Consider the following 22,197-nt stretch of genomic DNA (forward strand, 5'->3'; position numbering starts at 1 on the left):
ATTAGTAATAGTATTAGTATTAGTACTAATATTAGTATTAATATCAGTATAAGTATGCGTATCAGTATTAGTATCGATATCAGTACCAGTATCAGTATAAGTATCAGTATCGATATCAGTATCAATATCATTATATGTATCAATATCAGTATCAGTTTCAGTATCAATATCAGTATGAGTATCAATATTAGTATCAATTTCAGTATCAGTATCAGTATCAGTATCAATATCAATATCGGTATCAGTATCAATATTAATATTAGTATCAATATTATTAATATAATATTAGTATTAGTATTAGTATTTTTATCAGCATCAGTATAAGTATGAGTAACAATATTAGTATACGTATTAGTATGAGTATCACTATTAGTAATAGTATTAGTATTAATATTAATATTACTATGAATATTAATATGACTATCAACATCAGTATCAGTATTGACATGTGTATCAATATCAGTATCAGTATCAGTATTTGTATCAATATCAATAAGTATTAGTATTATTAGTATTAGTATTAGCATTAGTATTAGTATTAGTATTAGTATTAGGATTAGTATTAGTATTAATCTTAGTATTAATATTAGTATTAGTATTAAGATTAGAATTAGTATTAGTACGAGTATTAGTATTAGTATTAGTATCAATACTAATATCAGTATTATATTATTATTACTATCAATATTAGTGTTATTATTAGTATTATTATATTGGTATTGAAATTAGTATTAGTATTAGTATTAGTATTAGTATTAGTATTAGTATTGTATTAGTATTAGTATTAGCATTAGTATTAGTATTAGTATTAATATTAGTATTAGTATTAATATTAATATTAATATTAGTATTAGTATTAGTATTAATATTAGCATTACTATTAGTATAAGTATTAGTGTCGGTATTTGTATCAATATAATTAGTATCAATATGGATATCAGTATTGGTATTATTATTGGTATTGGTGTATACATCTTATCTCTTTTGCAATATTTATAAGTTGTGTTGTTGTTTGATTAATGTGCATTACTAATTGAATATCGTTAGTGATAAACTTGCAGTTTATTTGAATATCTATTGTGTTACCTCTATGTTACTGTGTTTATTAATAAGTTAGTTATTTTGCAGAGGATTCACATAGTGTAGTAGATTGCATTCCATAAAATAGAATTATACCATATGTTTTAAATTATTTCACTTAATTTTTATATCATGCTTTGCGCCATTCGCGTATTTTTCTTTGTAATATTTAATTGAATTTCATATGTTACAATTCTGAATTAAGATATAATTTTTTTTATTTCCTTTCATTTTGTTTTACTTGAATTGGTGTTGTTATAAAGAGATAATCGTTTAAATGTTATTATTTTTCTCATTCTAAAACTGATATCCGTGCAACGCACGGGTGAATAACTAGTACATTGAATAAGTATATAACAATAAATAATAAATGTTATTATAAATTTAAATGTTGGAAATTCATGGAATTTTGGGCTGGACTACAAGAAACTGGGCTTCTTCGTGCAACAAAGAACAAAAAGCCCTACTCAATACAAACTTCAAAAGAACGAATTCCAAGCCCACGAGTCTAATTCACGTAGGAAGAAAAAGTGGGAAACAAACAGCGGTATATCCAGTTTCAATTTCGACCAAAAAACCATGCCGAAACGGCTGCGCAAAAATGCTGGTTCAGAACTCGCTCGAAGAATTGCAGACATGGCTCCAGGAATTGTATGCTCCGGATGGATCCTTCAACCAGGTATGAAAATTTTAGTGTCATTCATTAGCTGGATGAATTATCCTTGAATGCCGATCATGCTTTTATTACACAACAAGGTTTTTTTTCCTGCATATTTCTCTAATTTCATGTAATTCGCTGGTATGAAGAACTTTATTAAGAGGTTGTATAGTATGATAGAACAATTATTCACTCGAAACTGTGAAATTGCTGCACACTGATCGCGTCGTTTGGTCGATAGCATTTGTTGTTTTGAAATTGGATTACTGTTGTCTATTGTCGAATTGGATTTCTAAGATTCTGAAGCTGATGCAGCTACAGAAAACCCTAGATCTGTGTTTATTGTGTTTTGTTTTGTTTACTTTGATGAATTCTTAAGAAATGGTATTAGAAGTAGCTAACGATTCCGTTTGCTTCATCGGGCTCTGTTCATTCTCTCTTTATTTATACATATTTCCGTTTGATTTCATGCTATCTGCCGTAATTCATATCGCAATCTGAGAAATATCGTGAATGCTTAGTAGGAGATTCCGTTGCAGCTGGTGTAGGATTTAGGAATCTAACTCAAAACTGGCTCTCGAGACGGTAAACTACGAGACTATTGGCATTGATTTGGTAATGATATGAAGAAGGTTATTACACTATGATGTTGTTATTTTAGAATTTAAATTCAATTGCCGTTGTTGATATTGTCGAATTTTATTTATCAGATTCCCAATCTGGTGCAGCCACAACCTAGCTCTTGGTTTTGCGTCTTTTGCCCATTTTTTACAGAGATTTTTTTTCGGTTCGATTTCATGTCCTCTGCCATATATTTCATACATAATGTTGTCAATGCTTCGTAGGAGATTCCTATATTTTGTAGCTGGTACAAATGGTGTGGGAACTAAACTTAAAGCTGGATTTAGAGACTGGAATCCATGAAACTATCGGCATTGATTTGGTAAAAACGAGTGGTATATCACATTTGTTATGTTATTATTTAGTAATGCTCGGACTAATTGCAAATGTTTGATCAGGTTGTCATGAGGGTTAATGACACAGTCAATTCAGGGGCGAAGCCTAAATTCCGCCTCGATTACTTTGGCGCCAGTAGCCTTGATTTTAATCTTCTCGAAGAAAAGGTACAGAAGTTTACCAAATTGTTTAATATTTCGCAGCTGTAGTATTTATATTGTTTCTTTTGAAAGAAATTTAATCATGTTGCTATTTGCTAATGTAGGTCACTAAAAGGATAGTCAACATGTGCCAGCTAGAGGGAGAGGTACTTGTGATTTGTGGCCAGTTCAAATTTCTTTCTGTTTGCTGGAGTTAACGTAATACTGTTTGAAAATCAAGAAGTTTGCGAGTTTCTTTTCCGTATTTTGAACCCACGGTCCTGTTATATAATGGATGTGGATCATAATGCAAGTTTTCTAGAATGTTTGGCCTCCATTCACTTTGTTCTGATAATTGTAGTTATTTTTTACTTGTCTCCTTTATTGGTTTTGCATGTTAAAATGGTATATATATACATGCCAGCTGTGTTTTCCTCGTTTTAACCAGGTGGTAGTTTTTTTTTTCTCTCACGGGTTTGCCTTCTGAAGACATCTAGAATATTGTAATATGCTTTCCTATGCAAGGATATAATTGTCTTCTCGTCTCATTCTGTTTACTTTGACGGTTAACAAAAATCTCTCTTATTAGAAGGTTTTAGTTCTTGAATGAATTTTTGTTGTCTTAATCTTAGCAGTTGAGATATCCTTATTTGTCTATATTCCGTTGGATTGATTATTCCCTATGGATCATCTCTCGTCAGAAGGTTTTCGATACTGCATTTCGAGAAATCGCTCACGTGCGAGATTTAATCTGAATTTAGTGGCTGTTGTTAAGACGTTGCTCTGCAGTTTCAACGAATAGTAAGCACCATTTTTTATTTTTTTTGCTAATGATTATCCGTAACAATTTGCAGGGTTCTAGAAGGGAATGGTCGTTCGTTGAAAGAACAAACTCTGGGGATCATATATTACGCTACATGAAAGCTTTAATTCATAAGGTACGTCGTTTCTTCTCTAGTTGTGCTATCTGCATCTCATGCATTATTATTTATTCATATATGGTATGAAAGTGATAATCATTAGCCCATACTGAAATGATAAAAGCCACAAAGTCGAAACATCGTTTATCTCTACGATAAATGAAATAAATTACGAACACATTATTAAGGGACAGAAACTCGGTAAAACAAATAAAATATAGTTGACTTGTTCATGCCAGTTTGCCGAGGAATCAATCAATACATTAAAATAAACGAAAAACAAGAGTCGAAACATATGCTGAAATCAGCATGGCGATTGTCCAGGATCTAAGTGTAAGATAAACAAATAATTTACTATTGTTTCCATAATGCCAAGGAGACATGGAAACAAAGAATACAGTTTCTGGAAATATTTATTTAAATTTTGTTATTACCAAGAAACTGAAATCTTATATAGATTCCAATTCTTGGATTCATAACATATTCTTTTCCCATATCTGGGTTCTTCCTGATTTGGTGATTATGTATGTATAATTAATCATAAACATATAATTATTAGCCAAGCGGACAACATATGTTGTCTGTTTGTCTCCCTATCAAAACAGCGAGAATATTGCTACGGTGCTTCCGAATTTTGATAAATAATAAACTACATGTTTATTGTTTATTTTTTTTTCTCCAATTTTAATTTGCATGCGTCGAACGATCTATGTTCGACCCTAGCCAACATTTTTCGGGCGAAGCTTGTCAGATATAACTTGTCCAAATCAATTTACCTAGTGCACATCTGCGTTTATCAGTTCCATTATAAAAATAAACAAATATCTATATATATATAACACTTGATTCAGTATCTCATTGATAATGCCTAAATCTATCTTCCATATCTAAATAAAATCCTGTATGATCTATCTAGGGTTGGGAGTCAAGATTTAGGCCAATAATTGCAGTTTGATTAGTACTAAACTAATCTTATGAAATAACAAAGAGAAACATAAGATCATGTCTAATCTAGAAAAAGAGGCTACGGATCCCACAAAATCTTCCTGCTATAAGCCTAGCACATAGTAACCCGAGTCTGCTAATCCTAATTGTGATTAATTAAATAATTATATATAAGTTCTAATAAATTGTATACTTTAATCTCAGAAATCGGAGGGATTAATTTATTAATCAAGTAGCTTAATATATTAATATATTTATAATAAATAAATCCTATTGTCTACTCCATAGTAGAGAGCACCTGCTATCTAAAAATCTACACATACTCTCATGTGTGAGGCATTAAGAGAGACACAAACACCATCCATTCTACAAATTATATAATAAATATTGTTTTTATATATACATTATGTATGTATCTGTAGACAAACACAGAGAATCATCTTATATATAATTTTATATTGTATATATGTATGTAGAGCCACCACATATATCACATATATATATATACACACTCACTATCTGACTAACTTCATTCCCCTAGAGTCATTTTTAGCGCACTTTCTTACGCATATATATTCATATTTAAAGTGCACTTTTTTGGTGGGGTTATGAAATATGTCCCACAAATGTATGAAATCTGATATAAAGCTCACTACCATGCCTCCCTGTTGAAAAGATCATCCATAATATTCTTATTATTATGTATATATATAAATAAATACATAATAATAAGAATAAGAAGTCTTTTCTTCATTGGAGGAAAATATTGTTTTGGCATTGACTTTACAAACAAACAAACAAACAAGAATCTTAAATGTGGGTGTTGGCCTCTCTTTACAGTGGAATTTTCAGACATCATTATATAATATAGTTCAAAATCAATCCCCTTTTTTTATTTTCATTTTTTAATTGTGCTGCCTTTTCCCAGGTCACTTATTGGCTCTTATTACCATCATCATGGGTCCTATTCATAATCATCATTCTCTAGGATATATCATTAATATTCAATGGCATAAATTTCTGACTCCATAATGAGATTGAAATAATGGTTTTTTAATAAATAAATAAATAAAAGAAATGTGATAATATGTTTGTTGCAAATGGACCATGGCTAGTGTTGTATCATTAGTTGGCCCCCCCTTTTTTTTCCAAGTCCATCTGTAGAAGACCCTTTTTGCTCCCAATCTTGATGGCATATAACACATGCTTTTGTATGCCTTTGTGTCAAGTTGCTTCTAATAATAATAATAATTATTATTATTATTATATATCTTTATGTTGCAATCAAGATTGCAAGATAAATATTTTCCATGGGTTGGATTTTTTCTTTTAAATCGAGACTCATGGGCTACGGTCTGATTACGTACATCACTTGTAAAGAGTTGAGATTGCAAATTGCAATACTTATAACGGTGTACTTCATGTTATACACGACTAAGTACACCAAATTATATTATTATTATTATTCGTTGACACAAAAATACATACATCCATGTATTGATGTGTGAACGAAACATAGATCTTCCATGAGTTCACTCAAGCTTAATAAGCTTACAAGTAGTGAATTCATAGTGCAATCTAGACTTTACCCACTTATAACTAACTAGGATAGCTCTTATTGAAGTGACTTATGCTTATAAGCTTATAAGTTATAAGCAGTAATTTCTCAATAATTTGTGGAATTATTGGCGCTATACAGAACTTGTGTCTGTATATATAGAGAGAGAGGAGAAATGTAGTTTGTGAAAAGATTGAAGCCGCGTTAGGTGTCGGCGCATTATTGGCAGTGCCGATCGACATTTCGTAGAATCTCATGTAAAATCAAACCAATGTGGTTTCGATAACGTTAAACATCAACGGCTTTGAGGGGCCTAAGTGTCAACACCATATTGATTTAAGCACATAATTTTTTTCCTTGTCATTTGGTGAATTTGTTGTGGTTAGAAATCAACCAACATGATTTCACTATCTTCATTAATTTACACGTGGACTTATAGGAAAAAAAATATTTCATTTTCAGAGTTTAATGATTCGAAACTTATTTATCAAAGGATAGAAAAACAAAATTTTAAATACCAGAGGGGTTTCACAGAAATTACAAAGATTATTTATTGCTCCTGCAATTTCTTGCACAGCTTTTGCTCTACGGATAATGGGCCCTTACTTTGAGGTTTTTTGGACTCTTTCAAAATTACAAAACAGTACTACTAATATGACTCACTCAAGTAAAACCAGCAAGGGCATTCTAGACATTTCCAAATGGAGGATTTACTTTGTAAAGAGCAAAAGGTCCAGACCACGCGTACTGGACTACTGGCACCTTCTTCTATCTATAGGCAAAGGCAAATTAGCATAAACAAGCAACACCCTTCCCGTTCCCCACGTGCCACTCCCCAATACCACCACAGCCCGCACGTACCAGCCACTGACGTCAGCACTTCGCGAAACCAAGAAAGCCACCGCACGTGAACTACAGTGCTCTCACGTGCCGAGCAGAGTTGAATTTTTCCGGTCAGTGAATAAATTATCCTGTACCCCAAGTAAAAATAATTCTTTTTATTTTTTTATTACTAATTCATTGTTTATATTTTAATCACTTCCCTCCGTACAATGTTTGTTTAAATATCCCCCAGCGACCATTTTTTCCAACCATCTCTCTCTCTCTCTCTACTCTTTCTCTCTCCTAAACACACACACAGAGCTGTAGCTCTGTAAGCCATACTGTTCCTACTTCCTACTACTATCGTCTCCATTCTCTCCGATCGTACGGAAACCCTAATCAGCTGTTAATATATATATACTCCCACACACAATATATATACATTCCTGAAAATTCGTGGGCTTTTGAGAATTTGTCTCACTGTTTACTTAGTGTGAATATTTGACTTTGTTTCTATCCTTTTGTCACTGTTCAAACATTCCCATTTTCCATTCTTCGAATCTGATTCTTCCAGAGAAACAAGAAAAGTCAAAAAAATCGATTTTACATGAAATACAATCGTCGTCCATAAAAAGAAAATGTTAGAAGAATCCCGCCGGAATTCCGAGGAGTTGATTTCCGAAGGATTGTTCTACTCCAGCAAAATCAGTTCGATGAGCAGCGACACGACGACTGTGAGCCATTGCACCAGCTTCAGCCGCTTGTCGTTCGATCTTCCGACGAGTTCGCCGGAGCAGCAGGCGGCGCTGAGGCCGCACCGCTCGTCGGATTCCTCGTTCCAGGCCATTCGGTCCAAGGCGAACTTGACGTTCCGCGACTTCAGCCTGGTGCGGCAGATCGGCAGCGGCGACATTGGCCGGGTCTACCTATGCCGCCTCCGCGCCTCGGCGGAGGAGGGGCGGCTCTACGCCATGAAAGTGGTGGACAATGAGGTGTTGGCTTTCAAGAAGAAGACACGGCGGGCGGAGACGGAGAGGAAAATCATGAGGCTTCTGGACCACCCGTTTTTGCCCACTCTTTACGCGGAGTTCGAGGCGTCGAATTTCTCTTGTGTGGTGATGGAGTACTGCTCCGGCGGCGATTTGCATTCTCTCCGGCATAAGCAGCCGCATAAACGGTTCTCTCTCAGCTCCGCTAGGTAATTCTTGCCTGCATTTTTCTTTTTTTTTTTCTTTTCCTTTTTAATTAAATTTAATTTGGAAAATAGAAAAGGTGAGATTTTTCTTGAAGTGATAAATAAACTGAGGCTTGATGTGATTCTTCGTATTTTTGCTAAAAAGCCTAAAAGGGACCTTTCATACTAGTTCTTTCTTGAAAATGTCTCATCTCTGCAAAACAAAAAAAAAGTAAAAAATAAAAAATAAAAATTGCAGCTTTATGAAAAGAAAAGGAAAAAAAGAACACAGATTAGAAATTAAAACACACGTAGTCTTGTCTTATCAGAAATTATGAATCAATTTTAGCCGCAATTTTCCATTAATGAAAAACTGGACATTTTATGGATATATCTTGATTTAGTTGCTTTTGCTTTGTCTGAATAATTTTCTAATCAGTTATGGGAATTATTTATTTATTCCAGGTTTTACGCAGCAGAGGTTTTGGTTGCTCTGGAATATCTCCACATGTTAGGAATAATCTACAGAGATTTAAAGCCCGAAAACGTGCTAGTCCGATCCGACGGTCACATTATGCTCACCGACTTCGATCTCTCCCTTTGCTCCGACGCAGTCCCAGCCGTCGAATACCCCAACTTCTCGCCGGACCCACTTTCCTCTCCGAAATCACCCAACTCCTCCTCGCTCACCCCGTTCTCCTGCCTTTTCCGGTCAAAGAAAATCCAATCTCTAGCCACTAACCGCCTCTTCGTGGCGGAGCCGGTCTCCGCCAGGTCGTGCTCCTTCGTCGGGACCCACGAGTATGTGGCGCCTGAGGTGGCGTCGGGTGGGTCCCACGGCAACGCCGTCGACTGGTGGGCCTTCGGCATCTTTATCTACGAGATGGTCTACGGGCGGACCCCGTTCGCCGGACCTACTAACGAGGCCACATTGCGTGGCATTGCAAAGCGGCCACTCACGTTCCCCAATGATGTGCCGCCATGTGGCGGCGCGTCGGAAATGCACGCGCGGGACTTGATTACCCGTTTGCTTAATAAGGACCCGAATAGGAGGCTCGGGTCGAAGCGCGGGTCGGCGGAGGTGAAGACCCACCCGTTTTTCAAAGGGTTGAATTTTGCGCTGATCCGATCCGTTACGCCTCCGATTCTTCCGGGTGTTCGGACGCAGAAGGTGGCTGCGTCGTTCGGTGTCTTCTGATTTAATTTTAAGATAAATATAAATGAATTTAATTAACATAATATATATATGACTGTTTTGTACTATGTATAGATAGGTTGCGGCGATATAAAACGGTTTTCACGTAATTATTGTCTCGTAATAGTTTGGTTTTACTAGGAATGACGACGAGAGTCGAGACAAAAAACATTTGGATTAGGTAGAAAATGTGTGTTTTTAGATTATGGTTAGAGGGAAATGCTCTGTTTAATCCCACTTTTAGGTGGTGTTTGCAAACACTTTTCTTAAGTGATTATGAGTTTTTTTTTTTCAAAATCTGTTTTTTTTCAAACATTTAAAAGCTCATAATCACTTTGCAAAAAAAAAAAACGTTTGCAAACACCACCTTAGTACTTTCCATTTTAACGTTTTCACAAGGTATTTAAACAACCAGATTATTGCTCAACTGTTTCGTCGTTGCTTCAATCTCGTCATTACTAGGATTACAAGGAATTAGTCTTAATATAATTTCGGGTCGCTCTCTATGGATCGACCCACATAAAGATCTAAATTCGAGTTTTGGAGGGAGTAATTTCCGAACACGGAAAAACTACCTCGATTTCTCAATCTTCCTTAGCTTCCACTTTTTAAGTATGCATTTGGAGTGACTTAGATGATGAATATTACACGATTTCCATGTGTGAATTTGAGTTCGATCACAACCCATATGTTATTTTTCAAATATATAATATATAAAAAATAATCAAAAATCAATATAAGTGCAATTATGAAACACTCATTTTTGGAATAAGATAAATTTCCTTTATATCATGAATTCACCAATTACTAGTAGTTGTAAATTGCAAATAGGTTAGAGTAAAGTAGGGGAATTCAGCCTAGTCTGAAAAAGTAAATAAAAATCTTGCCAAAATCAAGAAACCTGTAGTCCAAATTAATGTTGCTCATGTCACACCTTTTGGTAGCTACCTATTAGCTGCACACATACATACATACATACAGGGTGAAAAATAAAATAAAATTATGGTTCCAAATCTCAGTGGGAGTAGATTCATTCAGCTATAATTTTTAATAATAAATAAATAAATAAAAGTGTCCATAAATTCTGCCAAAAATAGGGTAGCTTGATGCCAAAGGTTTGGTTCAGCAAATGTCATGCTTGTTGTAGTAGCATAGAAACACCGCGAGGGAACATTGGGAATCCACATCATGTGGCTACGTTTGGATCATGTCTTCAATAAAATCCCCACATTGTTTTTTCTTCAATTATTAATTTATCATTAGTGACAATAATTTTGTGGTCTTGTTTGTTTTCCCTCTAGAAAGTAATAATTCCAGGTTTTTTTTTTTTTTTTTTTTTAATATTGTATGTGTTAGTCAGTTCATTTAGGCCTCCGTTTGATTGCTAACATAATATAATATTTGTGGGTCGACTCGGGGAGTTGTTAGGGATGTTAAAAAATCACAAACACAGCGTAACTATTTAGTTAGTTATGACTAATTTTCCCAACTAAACCTGACATTAACCTTTTTTTTTTGCATGTTCTTATATGGAGTAGAGGATTTAATTAAAAAGTAGTATGTTACATAAGTTGAAATTGTATAATTTTTCTTAATACTATGTAAGTAATATTTAAAATATGACACCAAATACTAGATAACCTAGGACTTTTTTTTTTTTGATATGTGATAACCTAGGATTTTAAGGATTACATAGGTTGACCGAATAATAATGTAGTGAAACTTGCTAATTATTAGGCTTTCATTTGGGTTAACAGAAGTATTAAAAATATTTGATTATTGAGTGAAATTATCATAGTACTATGGTTCTAAAAAAAAAAAGAAAAAAGAAAAAGAAAAAAAAAATGATGGGGAAGTGAGGATTGTGATATGATACTTGACAACACATGGTATGTCCCATGTGACCACCTGCCAACCAGGCATCCCCACACTAAACAATATATTGTGGAAATTATTTTAGGGAATAATTAATAAATTTATTTACGATTTTATTATGTGTTGCATAAGTTTTTTATTGGGGGTAATATTCAATCTTATAATGTTTATGTATTGTATTTAATAAATATTTCTGATGCAAGGTTATTTGTGTCTTTTTCAAGTTAAAAGACACACCCCTTAGTCGCACAAACTAGATGAATTACATAGGTCAAGACAAAGAAGTAGATAATAATCGCAAAGGTAGTTGTTGCTGAAAGTTGGGTTTGAATGAATTGTTGACAAAAAGTTAAGATATGATGGCAATAATTATTACAACCATGATGAACCTCTTCTTTTTATTTATTTATTTTAGGATCCTATGATTATTATTAAAATTCAATTTATATTTTCTTGATTAACTTTCGTTGGGTCCTATTAATTAGATCATATATATATATATATATATATATATATATATATATATATATATATATATATATATATACTAGTATTCACCCGTGCGATGCACGGGGCGGCATATTTTCAACTGAAAATTCATGTCTGTAAAACAAATTTATGCATATATCAATTATTACGCTCATTGAATTTAAGTACAAAACTTCATCGACCAACAATATTAAAAATATGTTATGAGTATCATGTTGTTCATAGTTACAATATAAGAATAATATTAAATATTAGTATATCGACAAACATAAATCTTAAAGATAATAAGATTTGAATTGAGTATCCTAGGGACATAACTGAAAACAACATCGCACGGGGGAAAATATAAGGAAGATAGACCTGCTAAAGATAAGGTGTTAAAAAAATAAAAATCAGGGCATGTTACACGAAAAAGTGATAGATATGAAAATATTTTCTACCTTCAAATTCAATGACTACTTCCTTGTATACGACATTTCTAGTCACATTGGTGAGTTCACCCGAATTCCACTTGATGAATATCTTAATGCCACCTGTGCTCTTAACTCTGGAAAGTGCAACATATAGTCGACCATGGCTGAACACAGGCCTAGGAAGATACAAATCAACATGCGAAAGAGTTTGGCCTTGGCTTTTATTGATCGTCATTGCAAAAGAAACAATCAACAGAAATTCTCTGAAATTTAATTGGCAGTCTGGAGTTAGATGGTATTAAAGTCATCCAAGGAATGAACACCATGTGACCGATATTTTTATCGGATAGAATTTTGCAATTCAGAACGTGAATGTCGGTTCTAATAATTTGAAGTCTGGTCCCGTTGTACAATTCTCTAGCTTGATCGATGTTTCTTATTAGCATAATTGGTGCACCGACCTTGAACTTCAAGACATGAGAAGAAACTCCCGAGCATCTTATTGTGTTCAGGAATTCAGTCGAATAGATTTCTTCATTATCTTCCGTTGTTTGCTCGTCCCTATACATACTATCTGAGCTCATGTACAACTTCTCCTCACCTGGAAGGAGAGACATAAGTGATCGTTCACAGACTCGACGCATTCATTAGTTGGTGCAAGAATTTCCTTCCCTTGAAAATAATTTGGATTATATATGTTACTCAACAAATCGGGATATACGAAACTCAGTAGGTCTCTGAATGGATCTTCTGAAGCACCAATCAGCATGTCATCGGGAATCTATAGCGAAGTTGCACCAACATTTTGTTCCCCAACATCCCCATTACCAACCTTCAGTATCCAGTCTCCAAATTCTCTTACCTCGTCCACGTTAGGTGGAGAATAACATGACTGCAATCTCATGTTCTTACTCAACTTCAGGACAAGACAGAAATTCCACAACAGAGAGGAGTTTACCATAGCATGTACTATGTCATGCCTTGATGCTTTGAGTACAGCAGGTAAAATCTGGCTAAAATCTCCTCCAAGAACAACCACCTTACCTCCAGACGATTTGTCTACCTGTAATATTGACTTCATTGTCTTGTCAAGCGCTTCAAAACAGTACTTATGCATCATAGGAGCCTCGTCTCATATAATAAGATTAGCCCTAATAAAAAACTCCGCATGTGGACTTTGTTGCGTTATGCCGGAGGTGGAAGTCCCGTGTACATTTATGGGTAGTCCATATCGAGAATGAGTTTTTCTTCCGCCGGGGAGCAATAGCGAGGCTATACCACTCAATGCAACATTAATTACAATCTCTCCCTTGGAATGGACTACAGCCGAAAGAATTTTCCAGGGAAACGTCTTCCCCGTTCCACCATGATCATATAGAAAGAACATTCCACCACGGTCATTGGATACAGTATCCATGACAACATTATAAACCTTTCGTTGCTCGTCTGTAATTGAGGCAAGACACCGTTGAAGTTCTCTACCCATTTCAAACCGGTCGTAATCCAGTTAATCTAAGACCAATATGTTTACTGTGTCTTCCATCGCGAATTCGGTTGGAAATGGCATGGGCGCGTAATTACGTAGACTGTTGCCATTACTTTGCAATATTTTCTCTATATCAGTGAGAGTACAGTTCATCAAGCTTTCATCCGATATAGATAAATCTGCACAAAAATTTGATACATTTTGTGCATTTAGTTCAAAAATTAAAGAGAGAATATTAAAAAAATGAGTAATATTTAAAATCTAATTGAATAATGTTCTATACAAATTGTCATACGTGGATTATTATGAAGCCGTTGTTGTTTGTAAGCAATACCCTCCGCCAAATCTGACCAACAACTTCGCCAAACATGTTCGGGTTGGCTTAAGCTATTGGAAAGCAGCATAACCGCAAATAACCTCCTTATATAATCCCTAGATGCCCAAGCATTCACTTCTCTTATCGCATCTATGTATTCTTTGTCGTCTAACAAACCCAACACATAACATGCATCCTGGAACGTAGGGTAGACGTAGCCAGCAACTTTTCTGATGTCCTCGTAACACGTGCAACTACTTTGAATCTTAAGTAGCAACCTAAGGTAATAGTCTTCCCCCTTTCTAGGGGGAACATTCACAATCCTACCAATAGAAAATCTTTTTTTTCTTGGCGCCCAAGTGCGAGAATCCTCTTTATACACAAACTGCTGTGGAAAATCTCCGTAATTCTCAAGTCCCTAGCATGTGGATAATTCTTGTTCGCCTCAAACCACGCTAAGAGCATCGTTTGCTTGGAAGATGGCCTGTCCAGAACACTTTGTAATGACTGATTTTTATTGAAGACAAGCGGCTGATGATCGGGGAGATGAAAGCTTAGCCTAATTACATATGGGTCTCTGTAATGAATATCAAAATTAAACAGCCTCCACATTGCCTCACATGCCGGCAGATATCTGCAGTCGTAGTACATCTTTATCTCGCCACGAATCTCAGCACCGCAATCAGTATTGCGTGTTTCATAAAATGCCGCCATAACTCGATCATGGCTCTTGTTGATGTATTTGAACAGGTATTTGTTTGACTTTTTTTTTGGTTGCATAGCTCTATATTAACGTGAGCTCTGTATTTACTCAACAATACCCGATTGTACGGAACTACAAACTCATTGTCAAGAGTAGTCTTTTTCTTCATAACTGTTCTGCCATCTTCCCATCTCCTGTACACAGTATAACCATTTGCATCTAACTTAGTTTGCTGCACAAATGGCTTGGTAAATCGCTTCGTGCAAACTCGATCCTTCACGCTAAGAGCATCGTTTGCTTGGAAGATGGCCAGTCCAGAACACTTTGTAATGACTGATTTTTATTGAAGACAAGCGGCTGATGATCGGGGAGATGAAAGCTTAGCCTAATTACATATGGGTCTCTGTAATGAATATCAAAATTAAACAGCCTCCGCATTGCCTCACATGCCGGCAGATATCTGCAGTCGTAGTACATCTTTATCTCGCCACGAATCTCAGCACCGCAATCAGTATTGCGTGTTTCATAAAATGCCGCCATAACTCGATCATGGCTCTTGTTGATGTATTTGAACAGGTATTTGTTTGACTTTTTTTTTGGTTGCATAGCTCTATATTAACGTGAGCTCTGTATTTACTCAACAATACCCGATTGTACGGAACTACAAACTCATTGTCAAGAGTAGTCTTTTTCTTCATAACTGTTCTGCCATCTTCCCATCTCCTGTACACAGTATAACCATTTGCATCTAACTTAGTTTGCTGCACAAATGGCTTGGTAAATTGCTTCGTGCAAACTCGATCCTTCATACAGAGAGATTTCAAATTGTCCTGACCGTACGGTCCATGTATCATATACTTCTCCACCAACTGGTACATATTTCTGTCGATTTCTTCCTTAGGAATTTCAGCACATATAATCCTATCAATTTTTTCTGGGGTCTTGGCGTTGTCATCATTATGCAACCACAACAAAATATGTGCATGTGGTAGATCTCGTTTTCTGAAATTCAATAGTGCAAACGTCTGGAGGGAAATGTAAACAAATGATATTAAGCAATATGCATTAATTTAGTTAATGAATAAATAAATATTTAAACTCACACATGATCCATATCTCTAATTCCTATGGATGTAGTAAATGTATAATTATAAATTGAGATGTAATTAAATACTTACATGCTCTAATATGTACGAATATACGCCATTTCTTAATTTTTCTCATCATACTGTTGAGCTTCATATTAAACTCACGACACAGAATGTCTTGCCGATCCTCCGACCTAAGATTTGTATCTTGCAATACCCTTTGTGTATTTCAGGCCATCGAGGATTGCCGATGAAGAGAGTTCGAAATCCAATCCAATTATATATTTGAAGAGCATCAACGAAGTTGTTAAACATATATCTTGGACCTGGGGTGAACGACCCTGAAATTATAATGTGTTGTCCAATCGATTTACCCTCGGTGTCTTCTTTAAAAATTTTGTCTTCGATACCCTTGTACATGTCAACCCTAAGTCCATCCTGATTTAACCTTACGAAATTCAACCTCAGTGACTCAACCATGGAAAATCGATCGACACCGAACTACTAAAATAACTTCTTAGCATGCAAAAGTACTGAATTTTCTCCACGTCGTTTCTGTATTAGGTATGCAAAGAACTCTCGCATGCTCACCTTCCTCCGTTTTCTATTATCCGCAAGCGAAGATTCTCTCAAACTTATATCGTCTGGATAATCATCTTCCCCGTAAGGAAACAAAAGAGGATACTGTAGAGGAAGGTAATGAGGATGGAGCTCACTGATTCGTTGAAGCTTATTCGAGCGTGTCTCAACGACAATGTCCCTAACACCCTATTGTGTGTCAAAGTCCCCGACAATCAAGCGTGCCATTTCACTGGCGTTCGGAAGATTGTACGTCCTGCCATCAGTAATGCGGCTTTTACCAATCTGAGTTTTACTCCATGATGGCCATCATTGGAAAAACGATCTCGAACAACTCGGTACGACTATGCAAGTACATTGTTACCATCAATCATATCTTTTAACGATGCTACGATGTGTGGGTCAAGATCGTTAGATTGGTTTCCTGACCTGCCAAACAAATAATATTTTAATTATAATTTGTAAACTCTATACTATTTTTAAACAGGAATATAATCTGATAAAATTTACCTTACGGCATCAATTCTATTTTGAATTTCATTCTTTATGTCTAAAATGTAAAGCTGAGCAAACTTAGGCCTCGTGCTTTCCTCCGGCAATAAACTGCCCAATAGATAGTAATTTTGGCCGTGTAATGGAAATGTGTACGGACCAACTATGCTATTAATAGATGTCTGCACTGTTTCATCAAGTGAAGTGAAAGAAAACATCATATTATACGATCTTACGTGCTCTTGGAAATGTTTGCTCCTTCGATCAATTCCAAACACCAAACTATTAAGTGTAGGAGGTGCATGTCTTATTTTTGGGAGTTGGGCTTTTCCAGACATACAACATAGGCTAAATTTGGGCCTTGATATTTGTCTATGCTTGTCACTCCTTTTACCGTACCACATCATTGCACCGCAAAAAGGAAATTCATACGTCTGGTCTCCAAGATCTTCGTAATCTATCCGAAATTATTTAAATTATAATTGTCATGAAAAAAAGGTAATGAATTTATATAATTGGTAATGTAAAGATTAAAAAAGCAGATAGGTTTGATATTACATAACATCTGTTTTCTATATTCTCTATAATCTTAGACTCAAATCTGTATAACAGTATATACTTAATGGAAGATTTCACTGTGTCGCCATGCGTAATGAAGAAACGAATGTGATAATATTGTTTGCTAACAAATCAAATTTGAAGTGTAAAAATAAAATTATCACCTGTTCATCAGTGAAGATCATCTCCATGTCTTGAAGATATTTTTTTAAAATAATTTAGTTGTTTCTAAATGTGCAAAACACGGATTTTGAGATTCCATGACTTTTTTCGCCCCCCAAGTTTCTAATAAGATCTACTTGCCTTAACATCTATAAATGTTTAATATACGTAATCAAAATTTTGTTAGTTAGTTAAGCCACAAAATAAAAGATTAGTATACTATTACAAATCTTGAACTATATATGTTACTTAATATGAATTAAGTTATAATTTATAATCTATATGAAAAAAGTACATTAATTCCTATACTCGAATATTATGGAAGAAAAAAACAAAAAAAAATTAAACGATTATTCTCAATTACTATTATACTCACGATTCACACAAAGAGAACGATGACCGGATGATGAAGTATCGTGAGAATAATATTATCCTGCAGTTTAGACTAACACTGAAATGAACCGTGTATATAAAAGATGGTGAGATATAATTGTTCCTAAATTATAGTAAATGGAATACAATTATAATAATGAACTTATATTTTCTAAATTATAGTAAATTATATTTAATAAATATTCATATTCCATGTAATGAAATACAATTAAGCAATTTTCTATAAATAAATTGCCCAAATTTTGATTTAAATATATTTATATGCCTAATTAGAACTAATTATAGATCGGATACATAGTTATAAAAGATTACATCAATATTAGTTACTATAAATGAAACAAAATCTATATTGTGGGAAAATATCCTTATAAAAATAAATATCCATATATATAGTGAGAAAACATATACATGTAAATGTATATATAAAAACAATTAATAGTGTACAATTTTATTCTTGAAAGGCATATTTTGATATATATATATATATATATATATATATATATATATATATATATATATATATATATATATATATATATATATATATATATATCATTCTGGCGGGGGTTGTTTTATAATTTTAATAAATTGTGATGTGCAAAAAAATAATTAACAATCATCATCATGGGCATATGTAGTATTTAAATAAGTATTGTCGGTTTCTTTTCAATAATTGCAACTATGGGTGGGTGAGGGTTGTTTTTGCATTAGTATAAAATTGTTGTGTAAAAAGTTAATTACAAATTATTGTTTTGGGTAACCAATGGTTTAACAATAATACATATATGTACATTTATTATTAATTGAACATTGGCAATGATTTTACTCTATGATTGATTTGAATATTTTGGAAACATGTGGAAAGAACAATTAATTTACGAAAATTTGTCTTCTAATAAATATTCACATTCTATGTGATGAAATACAATTAAGCAACTTACTATTAATAATTTGCACAAATTTCGATTTTTAATAGATTTATATTCTTAATTATAATTAATTATAGATCCAATACATAATTCTAAAATTTTCATCATTATTAATCAATATCAAGGAAAAAAAAATATATATTGTGTGAAAATATACATATAAAATAAATATCCAATATACACTACGAAAATATATACCGATATATAAAATATCCATATGTATTTTATACATGGTTAATACATTTTACATATATTGTATGGAAACAATATATAATTTTGTACATTATTGTACATGTGAAAATATGTATATATGTGATTTGCTTATTGTACATTATTACAATAACAATAAAATATAATTTTATACAGGATTTTACACTTTTACATTTAATTGTTGCATAGATTATGGGTTTTTTTTATTAAAACAATAAGGATAGTAAATACATAGTTTTTAACAATAAATATTAACATTATATGGGCTTAGATGCATATATAGTTTCACAAATTATAAAAGAAATACATATCTATGTATCGGATATATAACATCTATGTAAAGATTAGTTATTTAGATATTTTTCAAATTTCCATTTTTGGCCCAATTTTGTGGCTCTTTTGTAATATATTATAATAGTTTTTCCCTTCTAGACATTTATTCGGTTTATCTTATGGGTACTCGTTTTCTTGTGGATGCGAACAATTATGTTAATGGAATACCATGCTCTTTCCATGTGGCTAGTATATGCATTCGATTTATATGAATACATATATTTGTATAATGTATAAATGATAGATAAACCTAATAATGAAAATCAAAATTATTTGAAAATCATGCAACTCATATTATTAGTAAAGCTTTAAGGAGTGCCAGGACATATATCATAACATTTAAAATGATGGGCCAAGCCAGACCTCAAGTATATCATCCCATTGGTTAAAATAAAAGAGTACGTGTTGTCGCAAAACATGTTATTTGCGTAACAAAACTCTGTCCAACCTTTAGTCAACATGACATACAGCTATCCATGTTTTTGTCACGAACACACAACAACTTGAAGATGATTGCCGTCCTCGTAGCGAAGGTTGATAGTAGACAATCCTATCAACCGAGAAGCTTCAACAAAAGCATTACTCAAAGGCTGCAAATAGAATTGAAGGAAGAAATCAAATACAAAATAAAGCAATAAATTAAAATTATACTATAAAAGGGACTATAATAAAATATACCATTGCATGTAGGTGATTCCAATGGAATTCTTTCTCAAGAATTCTCTCCATATCTCGGAAACAGAAAAAATGTATGTGGAAAAGTTGAAGAAGGTGAATGTATTGAATGGTAATTTATAGGAGAGTTAAGGAATGTAATAAAGGTAAGAAATAAAATAATTGATTTAAATTGACATAAATTTCCGGATTTATCTAAATTAATTTAAATGTAATAATATGTGAAAATTATGGAAATTGCATTGAAGTCCTACGTTTTTTTAATCAAAATAATGTCCACATAAAGGAAATTCAACCAATAAAAAGACACTATTTTGATATGGAAGAGAGATAAAATTTGAAAATCAATAATGTGAAATTATTTCATTAATAATATGGGTGATTATTGTAAGTGGGGTTTTTCTTGCAATTAATATAAATATTGTGCATTAAATGTCATTAACCAAAAAAGAATTATGTGTATTTATGAATTTACGTTTTTATTATGAAACAATTGATTAAAAACAGGAAACTCATTAACCAATAAAAAGACACTATTTTGACGTGTAGAAGAGATAAAATTTGAAAACTGATAACGTGAAATCAATTAAATAATAATATAGGTTATTATGGTAAATGGAGTTTTTTTTTTTTTTTTTTGCAATTAATATAATAGTGTGCATAAAATTTCCTCAATTGGGAAATTAAAAAAATGCATTTAAGTCCTACGTTTTTTTAATCAAAATATTGTTTATAAAAAGGAAACTCATTAACCAATAAAAAGACACCATTTTGAAATGTAGGAGAGATAAATTTTGAAAACCAATAATGTGAAATTATTTCATTAATAATATGGGTGATTATTGTAAGTGGGGTTATTTTGCAATTAATATAAATATTGTGCATAAAATTTCCTCAATTGGAAAATTATAAATATTGCATATAGCTCATACGTTTTTTTAATCAAAATATTATTTGTAAAAATGAAACTCATTAACCAATAAAAAGACACTATTTTGACACGTAGGAGAGATAAAATTTGAAAACCAAATTATTTCATTAATAATATGGGTGATTCTTGTAAGTGGGGTTGTTTTGCAATTAATATAAATATTGTGCATAAAAAAGAAAAAAAATTATGTGCATTTATGTATTTACGTATTTACTATCAAACAATTGATTAAAAAAAGGAAACTCATTAACCAATAAAAAGACACTATTTTGACATGTAGGAGAGATAAAATTGTGTAAACTAATAATGTGAATCAATTAATTAATAATGTAGATGATTATGGTAAGTGGGGTTTTTTTGAAATTATTTAAACAATGTGGACTCAATCTCCTCAATTGGAAAACTTTGATTGTGTATCTTAGTTTTATATATAATATAGATATGGTCCACTAAATAACTCGTAAAAACAATTACCAAATCACATGCTTCATTTGTTTTGTGGTAAATTACGGTAATATCCTGATATAAGATTAAATTACGAACAAAACTTATTATGTTTGGGTAGTTACAACCACTTCATCAACTATGAATATTCTTATACATCAATTCTTGCGGTGTCAAATTTAGTGAAATCTTTTAGGTTATATAGAATATTCTCCAGCTTGTACCTCATTTTATCTCATTCAAGCTCTACATTTTGCAACGAGATGATTATAAGATGTGTCTCTTGACTTGTAAATATATATTGTGGTGCACAAAAAAATGTATTTTTGCACAAAACGAGTACAAACTAGAGAACATTCCACAAAATATAGGAGATTGTGTTGAATTTGGCTCCAAAAGAGTGGACGTAAGGGTGATTGTAATTACGTAGACATGAGAGTTATTTGCATAATTTGAGCTTGTCTCAGGGGTTGACGTAGATAGTAAAGCTTCCATGTTAGAAACAATACCCAAAATATATTATTATTATTATTATTATTATTATTATTATTATTATTATTATTATTATTATTTATTATTATTATTATTATTATTATTATTATTATTATTATTATTATTATTATTATTATTATTATTATTATTATTATTATTATTATTATTATTATGTATTAT

The 22,197-nt window shown here is 32.9% G+C and overlaps 3 protein-coding genes across 17 annotated transcripts; 1 reads left to right on the forward strand and 2 right to left on the reverse strand.

Moving 5' to 3' along the window:
* The first annotated feature begins 1,590 nt into the window (after positions 1–1,590).
* On the forward strand, positions 1,591–9,723 carry LOC105951344 (protein kinase PINOID). Of its 15 annotated transcripts, none has more exons than XM_088822014.1 (10): positions 1,617–1,759; positions 2,260–2,353; positions 2,449–2,681; positions 2,758–2,862; positions 2,961–3,002; positions 3,690–3,773; positions 6,836–6,901; positions 6,982–7,211; positions 7,334–8,278; positions 8,720–9,723. In XM_088822014.1, the coding sequence occupies exons 9-10, from the start codon at positions 7,719–7,721 to the stop codon at positions 9,450–9,452; spliced, it is 1,293 nt and encodes a 430-aa protein (XP_088678140.1). In that variant the 5' UTR covers positions 1,617–1,759; positions 2,260–2,353; positions 2,449–2,681; positions 2,758–2,862; positions 2,961–3,002; positions 3,690–3,773; positions 6,836–6,901; positions 6,982–7,211; positions 7,334–7,718; the 3' UTR covers positions 9,453–9,723. The 15 variants fall into 15 exon arrangements, with proteins under 15 accessions (XP_088678146.1, XP_012830220.2, XP_088678140.1 ...); XM_088822016.1 differs by having other exon boundaries at positions 1,629–1,759; positions 2,278–2,353; XM_088822012.1 differs by having other exon boundaries at positions 6,982–8,278.
* A 2,198-nt stretch (positions 9,724–11,921) lies between these two features.
* LOC148768627 (uncharacterized) lies at positions 11,922–14,742 on the reverse strand. The gene is made up of 6 exons (XM_088821301.1): positions 14,415–14,742; positions 13,758–13,891; positions 13,059–13,289; positions 12,929–13,007; positions 12,688–12,827; positions 11,922–11,927 (listed from the first exon to the last, which is right to left on the reverse strand). Exons 1-6 carry the CDS (start codon positions 14,740–14,742, stop codon positions 11,922–11,924), a joined length of 918 nt encoding a protein of 305 aa, XP_088677427.1.
* Positions 14,743–15,007: 265 nt separating this feature from the next.
* Positions 15,008–17,111, reverse strand: LOC105970533 (uncharacterized). Its single transcript, XM_088821302.1, has 5 exons — positions 16,909–17,111; positions 16,755–16,827; positions 16,411–16,587; positions 15,379–15,756; positions 15,008–15,286 (listed from the first exon to the last, which is right to left on the reverse strand). The coding sequence occupies exons 1-5, from the start codon at positions 17,109–17,111 to the stop codon at positions 15,008–15,010; spliced, it is 1,110 nt and encodes a 369-aa protein (XP_088677428.1).
* Between the last annotated feature and the right edge of the window lie 5,086 nt (positions 17,112–22,197).

This window comes from Erythranthe guttata, chromosome 8 (assembly GCF_056151865.1).
Source record: "Erythranthe guttata isolate IM_541 chromosome 8, IM_541, whole genome shotgun sequence".
Taxonomy (NCBI): domain Eukaryota; kingdom Viridiplantae; phylum Streptophyta; class Magnoliopsida; order Lamiales; family Phrymaceae; genus Erythranthe; species Erythranthe guttata.

What these genes read in the sequence shown, in the direction of transcription:
- LOC148768627 (XM_088821301.1), bottom strand. Translation starts at nt 14,742, where the DNA reads ATGGCGGCATTTTATGAAACACGCAATACTGATTGCGGTGCTGAGATT. An exon ending in TACGGAGATTTTCCACAGCA is followed by an intron (nt 13,892 to 14,414) that starts GTTTGTGTATAA and finishes ATTTTTGTGCAG; the next exon opens with ATTTATCTATATCGGATGAA. An exon ending in AATTCGCGATGGAAGACACA is followed by an intron (nt 13,290 to 13,757) that starts GTAAACATATTG and finishes TCAATATTACAG; the next exon opens with GTAGACAAATCGTCTGGAGG.
- LOC105951344 (XM_088822020.1), top strand. Translation starts at nt 7,719, where the DNA reads ATGTTAGAAGAATCCCGCCGGAATTCCGAGGAGTTGATTTCCGAAGGA. An exon ending in TTCTCTCTCAGCTCCGCTAG is followed by an intron (nt 8,279 to 8,719) that starts GTAATTCTTGCC and finishes TATTTATTCCAG; the next exon opens with GTTTTACGCAGCAGAGGTTT.
- LOC105970533 (XM_088821302.1), bottom strand. Translation starts at nt 17,111, where the DNA reads ATGATGTTTTCTTTCACTTCACTTGATGAAACAGTGCAGACATCTATT. An exon ending in AATAGAATTGATGCCGTAAG is followed by an intron (nt 16,828 to 16,908) that starts GTAAATTTTATC and finishes TTTGTTTGGCAG; the next exon opens with GTCAGGAAACCAATCTAACG. An exon ending in ATATGATTGATGGTAACAAT is followed by an intron (nt 16,588 to 16,754) that starts GTACTTGCATAG and finishes GACACACAATAG; the next exon opens with GGTGTTAGGGACATTGTCGT.